At 30.2% G+C, this 12,604-nt stretch overlaps 1 protein-coding gene across 1 annotated transcript; it reads left to right on the forward strand.

Annotated features, from left to right (window-relative positions):
- The first annotated feature begins 651 nt into the window (after positions 1-651).
- On the forward strand, positions 652-1,739 carry LOC106637684 (secretin receptor-like). The gene is made up of 5 exons (XM_089597842.1): positions 652-655; positions 746-1,035; positions 1,084-1,178; positions 1,242-1,443; positions 1,551-1,739. Exons 1-5 carry the CDS (start codon positions 652-654, stop codon positions 1,737-1,739), a joined length of 780 nt encoding a protein of 259 aa, XP_089453968.1.
- Positions 1,740-12,604: the final 10,865 nt, after the last annotated feature.

Here is a 12,604-nt window from a genome sequence, read left to right on the forward strand (position 1 = left end):
GTATACATTATAATTTGTATTGGAAGGTATTTTAACTTGAGACAATTTACCAAGATGTCACAGTAAAATATTAAAATTTAGTATCTCCTTTTTTGCAAGAAACTAATTACTTGTAAATATATAATTTCCACCCTTCTACAGTAATTTTTATTTTTAGACCACGACCATTTTTTTCACATCCTACAAATGTACCTCTTTTTATTAAATTAATTAAATTCACGAAAAAAAAATGAAAATGATAAGTAAAATGTACACGTAATACTTAATTACGAAACCAATATTGTAAGTGCTTTTTATTCGCATGTTAATATTGACTCATTACGACCCATCGCTGTACATACAATGTGAATTAATTTTCGAAATTATCGTCAAAGGGTAAAATTACTTGGGTCTGTTTTGATACACGACTACCAAATCGAGTAATCATACCCCTCATCATCAAGGGTGTGAATTTTTCCATTTAATTTCACGCTACATACGTTCAACGCATGCGTCACTCTGCTCTTATAAGCCTACGCGCGAAACAATAGATTGTCAAATTTTTCGAGTTCTTCGCGAGGTGAAAGTTGTCTCGTATCGGAACAAATTTACGCAGTAACGTTTAAACAAGTCGTCGCGAGGTCAATAATCGAGATTTTTATCATCGCAAAAATGTGTGAGTAACCAATCGAAATTCAACCGAAATGAAAAAAAAAGGTTGAATCCTATATGAATAAATAAATAAATTTATTTTTTCCTCGGTTAGACGTAAAATTGCAACAACGGTGCGAGCCTCTGTTCGACACCCACCTGACCTGGCCCTCGGTTTCCGTGAACGAGACTGTAGAACTGCCGTGTCCGAAGCAAGAATTTCCCAACCAAACGGCCCAAAGAACTTGCATTCTGAGGTACAGCTGCAACCGCCCCGTTTGGTCGGTCGGCGATTATTCTCGCTGCCCAGACTCGGACACCTACTCGGACCTCTTCCTCAAAATCGCGCACAACAGGTACCTCGAGCTGAAGGACAAGTTAAGTTGCACATTGCCTTTGACTGTTGTGAATTTAATTTTTTTTTATCATTCACCATCTGTACTGTTTACACAGACATGGGAGTACAAAATCCTTTCGCTGAGTCAGATCAGCTACTTTCAGTCGGTACTGGTAGGGGTCATCGCCCTCAGCGTATTTGTACTGTTCAGGTATACGCTAAACATTACACATACAACCAAACTAATCGAGTACAACTGAATTTATATTCTCAGGAAACTGAGGAATGCTCGCACGAGGCTGCACATGAACACGCTCAGTGCCGTTGTGCTGCAGGCCGTTATGTGGCTCTTGCACAGTTTTCTTTTCGACACTCAAATAATCGATGGCCACATGTACCTGCAAGTGTTGAGTGCCTTGGACATCGATATTGCACCAAAATTGGCTGCCGATTTTATACGGATCGCCGAACAAATGGTATATTTGTATTGCGTATACTTAAATTTTCGTGAAATGGCCCATGTACGACCCCACGCGCGTTTATCAATAAATTTGATGTTTTTTCCCCCCTTTTGTCTGATTAGTTCACGCGCTTGAGTGCACATTTGTCTTACATAATCATTGCTGGCCTGAATCGATACTTCGAAACAGCAACATTTTTTTGGTTGCTGATGGAGGGATGGTTTTTGTACGAGCTGATCTGCCGTAAGCCCTTAGAAATGAAAACATCCATCAAACGTTATGCCATTATTGGATGGGGTGAGAAAAAATAAATCTGATTACTTCCTTTTTTTTTTATTTGCTTATGTTAAAGGAATGGCAATTTATCACATAAATATTGATTGTTTTTCTTCTTAACATAAAATCAACTTTTTTTGAGTGTAATGTTTATCAAAAAATTATCGAGTACCATTTCATTAGAAAAATATTTAAAAATTACATTCTTTTAAAAGGTTTGCCATTAATAATAACAACTCCATGGATAATATTGCATCTTTATTCTTCCTTCAATGATGTCTATTGGGTAAAGCACGACATTACCGTCATATTCATTGCCTTGGCAGTATTTGTGACTTTTGCTGTGAGTGTATCAATTTTTTTAATTAAAAATTTTTCTTTCCTATGAACGCAAACAATTTTATAAAATCTTTTGGCAGATAAATTTTTTTTTCTTTCTTCAAATATCTCGAGTTTTGTACGTAAAGATGAAACTATCGCTCGAACTGCAGCAAAAAACAAAAATGGATTACACTAAATGGGTGCGAGCCACGTTTACGCTCGTCTTACTCTTTGGATTGCAGAACTTACTATACTGCTTGTGGTTCTCCATCGACAAGACAAAACCTAAATTGATTTACTTGCAATCCATTAAAATCATGTCATCCTTCCAAGTAAGATTATACATACTATGAAATATTAATCAATAAAGACAATGATAATGACGATGATAATAGTTATAAGAATATTGTTTTTCAGGGAACTTTCGTATCTTTTATCTACTGCTTCTTGAACGACGAAGTCCAAGCAGTTATGAGGGAAAATTTATTTTCGTCAAATAATAATAACAATACTAAAAATATCAGACCATCCCATCTCTCTGAAGGATAATTGTCAAAGAGACATCAAAGGAAGAAATTAAAAGTAAAAAACTGGAAAAAAGATAAATAGAAAATTATAGTTCAAGTGTATCTACAATCCGTATGCATTTTTAGGCGCGAGTAATATACAAATTAAAATTCAATCTCCAAATGAGTATGAAAATTTGAAAGTAGGCCATTACTAACACTTAGTTCTTTTACTAGTTGCTCATCATTCTCATTCTTTCGTACAATTGTATTTCTACAGATTCAATAGGACTAGTGGATTTTTTTGCACAATTTTTCTGTTGATTGAGGAAATATGTTTATATTTGTTCCCGTAATTCGTAGAACTTATTAATTACATAAAGTATATGTATGGATTTTCTTCGCATTAATCGCGAAAATTTATTGTAAAACGTATACAGTAGGATTTTTTACACGTATTTTTTGTGGATTTTTGTATGGAGTATAGTATGCTTGGTTTTTTTTAAACTATGAAATTATACATTTTATTTTCAATGAGCATGTACAGCCTATAAACTCTGGCCAAATCAGGTCTCTTTTTTTTCTACTACTGTCTATTTTTATTTGACAATTTTTTAATGGAAATCGATGATTGCGCATTCAGAAAAGTTATTATGCAAATATATGTATTCTTATCAAGATTCAAAACTGAAGAAAAGATATTTATGTACTCGTAAATTGATGCGAAAATAATCCTTGTGGAAAAAGTTAAACGTTTAAAAAAAAAAAGCCGACAGTAATCACCTTAATTAAACCAAAAATAACTAAAGTTAAAATTTTGATGCTGCATAAAGATTCATATTTTTTTTAAAAATAACATTGTTCTTTCAGTTTTTTGTTAAAACAAATGTATTGTTTATGATACTATTTTGTGTACATATTAGATGAAAAAGATTCGAAAATATGTAATTTGAAATTGATATTAAAAGTTAAAATCTGGGCTGGTATTACGAAACAACACTGTAATTATAATTCTTAATATTTCCTCTAACGCAATATCCGTACAATTAAGTATAATATAAATCCCCATAAAAAAACTAACTTTTATGTTAAGTAAAAGGTTAGGCGAGTTTGATGTATTTCAAATACATCCAAAATAATCATGTTTACAAAACAAATAACGTTATAAAGTAAAACAAAAGTTATTTTCATAGCAAAGACTACAATATCTCCAAGTGTTTCAGTTAACATGTTTCTAATGCTACTTATTTGAAAATATTTGGAGAAATAAAATATTTAAAAAGTAATAAGATCAATAAAAAATAGTCAATTTTGTTGCCAAATCAAAGAGTTATTATAAACATGAAATTATTCATCACTAGAATAAATATGTTGATTAAAATTTGTAGTGAAAAAAAAAATTTTTTACAAAATAATTGAACGTTTGAAAAGTAATGAGATCAGTTAAAATTATTCAGGTTTATTGATACATCAAAGAGTTATAATTTACTAAAAATTATTCAGTATTAAAATGAAAATCTTTATAAAAATATCTGAGTGCATTAAAAATTTTTCAAAACGACATGGAAGATTTAGAAAGTAATGAGATATAAAAGAAATAGTAAAGTTTTTGATATTACACATATTGTAATACTTGAATAAGGTATGTATTAATTTTTATAATACTTTTAAGGTACTGAATAACAAATAGTCAAGCCTAATGTTTTATTTTCATCATAAAAGCAAAAAATGTCAATATTTTGGAAAGTTAATAAATCTGTATAACTTGCCGGCCCGGGTTTATACTGTTTTTTAGCAAACAATTAAAATAACGTTTAGAAAAAAATATAATTGTAAATTTATATATAAATATCTGTGATCAGGCATATGATAGAAAAACTCCATCGTTGTTTGGTAAACCAAAAATATCTGACGTATCACTAGAATTGTGATTTCAATAACTTTCCGCATCTGTTAATGCCGTATTCCGATTTATGCACCACCACGTATCTTTTCAGTAGATGGGCTCAAGTGCATAGCGCCCTATTATTTATTGTAGATCGACTTGTAATAATAACGTTTGAGATTCAAAATAGTATTACAAAAATGTTGAGAAATATGATATTTAATTCAGACCAGTGATAAATGTAAAACAAATTTTAGCAAACTATTGAATATTGCATGTTTGCAAATATTTTCTTTAGTTTTAAGGGTATCAAGCAACTCTTTGGAAAAAAGCACATAAAAATATGGGAAATCTTTCGTTTGGAATTCACATCCTTTGCATTGGCATCTTTGTAGTAAAGATATAAATAATTTGTATGCACTCGCACACACACACAGTGCACAAAACCTTTTCGTAAAATCACATTTTTCTCTAACGACCAATGAGCATATTTATGTACTTAGAAAATGTGTCATTTTGTCAAAATATAAGGCATTTTTGTGAAGCTGCTGTGTCGACGAAATAGTCACCCAATTCTTGACAAAAGAAGCCAATGCTTTGAATAATACCTAAATTTCCGATAAAGACTATATTTTTTTTCATATTCAAACGAAGATTTAACTAATATGTAGGTCTCAGATGAATTTGACCCCCTTCTCCTGCCCACAGGATATTACTTTTGATAAATGCAATGAATAGCTAACAACGAATTTTCTGACACGCTTTCCCGTAAAAATGATGCTTGGATGATTAAAACATATTCATGTTTAAAAAAAAATATGGAGACGATTAACAGTGCTCAAAATCTGTACGAGACCATTAATTTTTATTTCTTAAGGCATCCATTAGGTAAAACATAAGAGATCTTTCGAGATTAGTATCCTCGCTCTGAGAACCTGCACGATTAGTTATTAATATTACTTCTTTGCAACATTAAAACTACTTTATCTCGAAAAACAGTGTCTGAAGTAAGACTTATGGAATTAACTTGATCAGAAAAAATAAAAGTAATTCGTTTTTTGCAGAAAAAACTGAAAAATATTTAGAAATTTTGTTTTTTTTTAAGTGATGTCGTATAAAAATGAAATATAAAAATATTTATAGGAAAAAAAAAATTTGGTCATTGATGGGTTTCGACCCCATGTGAGTGCGTTGTTATCAGAAAAAAAAAAAAGAATAAATAAATTGATCACAAAAAAATGTGTGTGCACTCGGTGCATCACAAGGGGTGCGAAGAGGTGAGGTCGTTCGCAAAGAGGGGTATAATCTGAGACAAGATTCTCTATACCCCTAGACGGGTCACGTACCATCGGTATCTCCTGGCAACTCAATGTTCAATATGACTAGCGCTTTCATACGCGCTTAACCACTCGACCACCGAGCTCTTGTTTCCCAATTCGTTAAATAGACGATTTGAAGCTAGCATAGATAAAAAATGCCATTAGGCAAGACACTCGTGAATGTGTTGATTGCTTAGCGTTGTAGTCAGTATATCTATAAGTCCGACCAAGGTGTCTGCAGTTGGTCATATAGATACACTGGTAATATGTATAGTATACATACCCACTGGGTCAGTACACTTAAATATATATAAAAAAACATTCATTAGAGATGTAATGCGTCTGTTCTGACGTCCACTGCCCCGCCATCGTCCGTCGTCCATGGATTGATTCTTCCCCTCCCTTCGGTATGGTTTGCAGCCCAATTAAAATTAGCTACGACGAGTAGATTAATAAAAAAATGTTAATCAATAAAGACAATGATAATGACGATGATAATAGTTATAAGAATATTGTTTTTCAGGGAACTTTCGTATCTTTTATCTACTGCTTCTTGAACGACGAAGTCCAAGCAGTTATGAGGGAAAATTTATTTTCGTCAAATAATAATAACAATACTCAAAATATCAGACCATCCCATCTCTCTGAAGGATAATTGTCAAAGAGACATCAAAGGAAGAAATTAAAAGTAAAAAACTGGAAAAAAGATAAATAGAAAATTATAGTTCAAGTGTATCTACAATCCGTATGCATTTTTAGGCGCGAGTAATATACAAATTAAAATTCAATCTCCAAATGAGTATAAAAATTTGAAAGTAGGCCATTACTAACACTTAGTTCTTTTACTAGTTGCTCATTATTCTCATTCTTTTGTACAATTGTATTTCTACAGATTCAATAGGACTAGTGGATTTTTTTGCACAATTTTTCTGTTGATTGAGGAAATATGTTTATATTTGTTCCCGTAATTCGTAGAACTTATTAATTACATAAAGTATATGTATGGATTTTCTTCGCATTAATCGCGAAAATTTATTGTAAAACGTATACAGTAGGATTTTTTAAACGTATTTTTTGTGGATTTTTGTATGGAGTATAGTATGCTTGGTTTTTTTTAAACTATGAAATTATACATTTTATTTTCAATGAGCATGTACAGCCTATAAACTCTGGCCAAATCAGGTCTCTTTTTTTTCTACTACTGTCTATTTTTATTTGACAATTTTTTAATGGAAATCGATGATTGCGCATTCAGAAAATTTATTATGCAAATATATGTATTCTTATCAAGATTCAAAACTGAAGAAAAGATATTTATGTACTCGTAAATTGATGCGAAAATAATCCTTGTAGAAAAAGTTGAACGTTTAAAAAAAACAGCCGACAGTAATCACGTTAATTAAACCAAAAATAACTAAAGTTAAAATTTTGATGCTGCATAAAGATTCATACTTTTTTTAAAAATAACATTGTTCTTTCAGTTTTTTGTTAAAAAAATGTATTGTTTATGATACTATTTTGTGTACATATTAGATGAAAAAAGATTCGAAAATATGTAATTTGAAATTGATATTAAAAGTTAAAATCTGGGCTGGTATTACGAAACAACACTGTAATTATAATTCTAAATATTTCCTCTAACGCAATATCCGTACAATTAAGTATAATATAAATCCCCATAAAAAAACTAACTTTTATATAAAGTAAAAGGTTAGGCGAGTTTAATGTGTTTCAAATACATCCAAGATAATCATGTTTACAAAACTAATAACGTTATAAAGTAAAACAAAAGTTATTTTCATAGCAAAGACTACAATATCTCCAAGTGTTTCAGTTGACATGTTTCTAATGCTACTTATTTGAAAATATTTGGTGAAATAAAATATTTAAAAAGTGATAAGATCTATAAAAAATAGTCAATTTTGTTGCCACATCAAAGAGTTATTATAAACATGAAATTATTAATCACTAGAATAAATATGTTGATTAAAATTTGTAGTGAAATAAAAAATTTTTCACAAAATAATTGAACGTTTGAAAAGTAATGAGATCAGTTAAAATTATTCAGGTTTATTGATACATCAAAGAGTTATAATTTACTAAAAATTATTCAGTATTAAAATGAAAATCTTTATAAAAATATCTGAGTGCATTAAAAATTTTTCAAAACGACATGGAAGATTTAGAAAGTAATGAGATATAAAAGAAATAGTAAAGTTTTTGATATTACACATATTGTAATACTTGAATAAGGTATGTATTAATTTTTATAATACTTTTAAGGTACTGAATAACAAATAGTCAAGCCTAATGTTTTATTTTCATCATAAAAGCAAAAAATGTCAATATTTTGGAAAGTTAATAAATCTGTATAACTTGCCGGCCCGGGTTTATACTGTTTTTTAGCAAACAATTAAAATAACGTTTAGAAAAAAATATAATTGTAAATTTATATATAAATATCTGTGATCAGGCATATGATAGAAAAACTCCATCGTTGTTTGGTAAACCAAAAATATCTGACGTATCACTAGAATTGTGATTTCAATAACTTTCCGCATCTGTTAATGCCGTATTCCGATTTATGCACCACCACGTATCTTTTCAGTAGATGGGCTCAAGTGCATAGCGCCCTATTATTTATTGTAGATCGACTTGTAATAATAACGTTTGAGATTCAAAATAGTATTACAAAAATGTTGAGAAATATGATATTTAATTCAGACCAGTGATAAATGTAAAACAAATTTTAGCAAACTATTGAATATTGCATGTTTGCAAATATTTTCTTTAGTTTTAAGGGTATCAAGCAACTCTTTGGAAAAAAGCACATAAAAATATGGGAAATCTTTCGTTTGGAATTCACATCCTTTGCATTGGAATCTTTGTAGTAAAGATATAAATAATTTGTATGCACTCGCGCACACACACAGTGCACAAAACCTTTTCGTAAAATCACATTTTTCTCTAACGACCAATGAGCATATGTATGTACCTAGAAAATGTGTCATTTTGTCAAAATATAAGGCATTTTTGTGAAGCTGCTGTGTCGACGAAATAGTCACCCAATTCATGACAAAAGAAGCCAATGCTTTGAATAATACTTAAATTTCCGATAAAGACTATATTTTTTTTTCATATTTAAACGAAGATTTAACTAATATGTAGGTCTCAGATGAATTTGACCCCCTTCTCCTGCCCACAGGATATTACTTTTGATGAATGCAATGAATAGCTAACAACAAATTTTCTGACACGCTTTCCCGTAAAAATGATGCTTGGATGATTAAATCATATTCATGTTTAAAAAAAAATATGGAGACGATTAACAGTGCTCAAAATCTGTACGAGACCATTAATTTTTATTTCTTGAGGCATCCATTAGGACAAACATAAGAGATCTTTTAAGATTAGTATCCTCGCTCTGAGAACCTGCACGATTAGTTATTAATATTACTTCTTTGCAACATTAAAACTACTTTATCTCGAAAAACAGTGTCTAAAGTAAGACTTATGGGATTAACTTGATCAGAAAAAATAAAAGTAATTCGTTTTTTGCAGAAAAAACTGAAAAATATTTAGAAATTTTGTTTTTTTTTAAGTGATGTCGTATAAAAATGAAATATAAATATATTTATAGGAAAAAAAAAATTTGGTCATTGATGGGTTTCGACCCCATGTGATTGCGTTGTTGTCAGAAAAAAAAAAAAAAAATAAATAAATTGATTACAAAAAAATGTGTGTGCACTCGGTGCATCACAAGGGGTGCGAAGAGGTGAGGTCGTTCGCAAAGAGGGGTATAATCTGAGACAAGATTCTCTATACCCCTAGACGGGTCACGTACCATCGGTATCTCCTGGCAACTCAATGTTCAATATGACTAGCGCTTTCATACGCGCTTAACTACTCGACCACCGAGCTCTTGTTTTCCAATTTGTTAAATAGACGATTTGAAGCTAGCATAGATAAAAAATGCCATTAGGCAAGACACTCGTGAATGTGTTGATTGCTTAGCGTTGTAGTCAGTATATCTATATGTCCGACCAACGTGTGAACACCGCTGGTAGTATAGTCCGGTTTCCGGTAGCTGAAGCAATCAATAAGGAACAAATCGGAGATAGCGTCCAAACTTTGCAGATCGCTTTGTATTATGGTTTGTAAACATGGAAAAATAGTTTTGTCCAACCAAACCACGGGCTTCAATTGTTATTAAACAATTCGTAAAAATTTACCATTTTTTTTCTTAGTTTTTCTCATATAACTTTTTTTGTGGCTGTCGGATTGCACAAATAGCTAAAGATATTTTGTTCGTTATTTAATTATCTACCAATCTGTGTAAATTAGATCATTGGAAGACTTTTTTTCGCGAAGTTATAATGCAAAAAAGTGCAAAAATCGTCGTTATAAATTGTCATTTTGAAACATCCTTAACTTTTATAATGTTCGATGAAAATGCTTCAAAATTTGGTATTCGATAGCTCTTATAGAGATCTTAAGCCATGCTCAAGGCTTTTCTTGTATTATGAAAAATAACGTAAATAAACTATAATTAATTAAAAAATTCATTTGATTGTCCTGATCGTTAAAATTGAGCTAGACTGAAACTTTAAAATGGATTTTATTCAGAATACAAAGGACTTCAATATTGTAAAAAAAAAACTTTTTTTTTCAATTTTTACCCCGATTTTTTACAAAATTTAATTTTGCAATATTAACAAATTAACATGACTCGATCATTTTCTATTGTGGAGAAGTAGAACTAGTTCCATTTAATAGTGTATATTTTTACACAAATTTACAAAAAAAAATTTTTACGATATGATGTTTTTAACTATAGTTATTAACAGTTTAGTGTTTTTTGCAATTGTTTAATTTCTATCGGTTTTTTCAATTAAAAAAAAATATTTTAGTATCTACATAGCATCCGTTGTTGTTATATATGACTTACAGATTTTTTAACAAATAATTGACAGTTAGAAAAAATTACTTATTTATACAGTTTTACGTGCGATAACGGCCTGTGTACGGCGGATTGCATATTTCAGGTGTTTCCATACTAGTTCGAAAAATCATATTATTTGATCTTTTACTTTTATTATTGTTTTGTAATAACTAAAAATACATAAACATACATTTTTATACAAAATTTATTATGTGAATGCAAGAAAATACGATGTACATGATATTTGTTGCATACATTTTTTATAAAATACTATTTCTTTTATTTTACGTTTTTTTGTTACTGGTGTGTGATCACTATCACTCTCGGTGTCATCTTCTATTTCGGCGAACAAGATGTCATCAGAATCGTCTTCTAATACTAATTCACTCATCTGAATTTGAATTTGCTCATGCTCTACGTTCTGAGTACTGTATATGTCGTTATCATCTTCATCTTCACTAAGAGACACTATTCTGTCTTCCATGTTAGCACAATTTTTACCTTCACAGTAAAATGCTTTTCCTAATTATATAGTATTAGAAGACGATTCTGATGACATCTTGTTCGCCGAAATAGAAGATGACACCGAGAGTGATAGTGATCACACACCAGTAACAAAAAAACGTAAAATATAAGAAATAGTATTTTATAAAAAATTTATGCAACAAATATCATGTACATCGTATTTTCTTGCATTCACATAATAAATTTTGTATAAAAATGTATGTTTATGTATTTTTAGTTATTACAAAACAATAATAAAAGTAAAAGATCAAATAATATGATTTTTCGAACTGGTATGGAAACGCCTGAAATATGCAATCCGCCGTACACAGGCCGTTATCGCACGTAAAACTGTATAAATAAGTAATTTTTTCTAACTGTCAATTATTTGTTAAAAAATCTGTAAGTCATATATAACAACAACGGATGCTATGTAGATACTAAAATATTTTTTTTTAATTGAAAAAACCGATAGAAATTAAACAATTGCAAAAAACACTAAACTGTTAATAACTATAGTTAAAAACATCATATCGTAAAAATTTTTTTTTGTAAATTTGTGTAAAAATATACACTATTAGATGGAACTAGTTCTACTTCTCTACAATAGAAAATGATCGAGTAATGTTAATTTGTTAATATTGCAAAATTAAATTTTGTAAAAAATCGGGGTAAAAATTGAAAAAAAAAGTTTTTTTTTTACAATATTGAAGTCCTTTGTATTCTGAATAAAATCCATTTTAAAGTTTCAGTCTAGCTCAATTTTAACGATCAGGACAATCAAATGAATTTTTTAATTAATTATAGTTTATTTACGTTATTTTTCATAATACAAGAAAAGCCTTGAGCATGGCTTAAGATCTCTATAAGATCTATCGAATACCAAATTTTGAAGCATTTTCATCAAACATTATAAAAGTTATGGATGTTTCAAAATGACAATTTATAACGACGATTTTTGCACTTTTTTGCATTATAACTTCGCGAAAAAAAGTCTTCCAATGATCTAATTTACACAGATTGGTAGATAATTAAATAACGAACAAAATATCTTTAGCTATTTTTGCAATCCGACAGCCACAAAAAAAGTTATATGAGAAAAACTAAGAAAAAAAATGGTAAATTTTTACGAATTGTTTAATAACAATTGAAGCCCGTGGTTTGGTTGGACAAAACTATTTTTCCATGTTTACAGACCATAATACAAAGCGATCTGCAAAGTTTGGACGCTATCTCCGATTTGTTCCTTATTGATTGCTTCAGCTACCGGACTACTCGTACAACAGAGCTACAGAGCGCCAGTAAATTAAAGGTATATATAGTTGACTTTCCGATCTGACGGTAATGTAGAGCGCAACTTACCGAAAATTACTTGCTCTGGTAACGATTGCGGAAAACACCTCATCACACGCATGATGCACGT

This window comes from Copidosoma floridanum, unplaced genomic scaffold, assembly GCF_036245765.1.
Source record: "Copidosoma floridanum isolate Cflo_tuat_1 unplaced genomic scaffold, Cflo_Japanese_pri ptg000040l, whole genome shotgun sequence".
Classification (NCBI taxonomy): Eukaryota; Metazoa; Arthropoda; class Insecta; order Hymenoptera; family Encyrtidae; genus Copidosoma; species Copidosoma floridanum.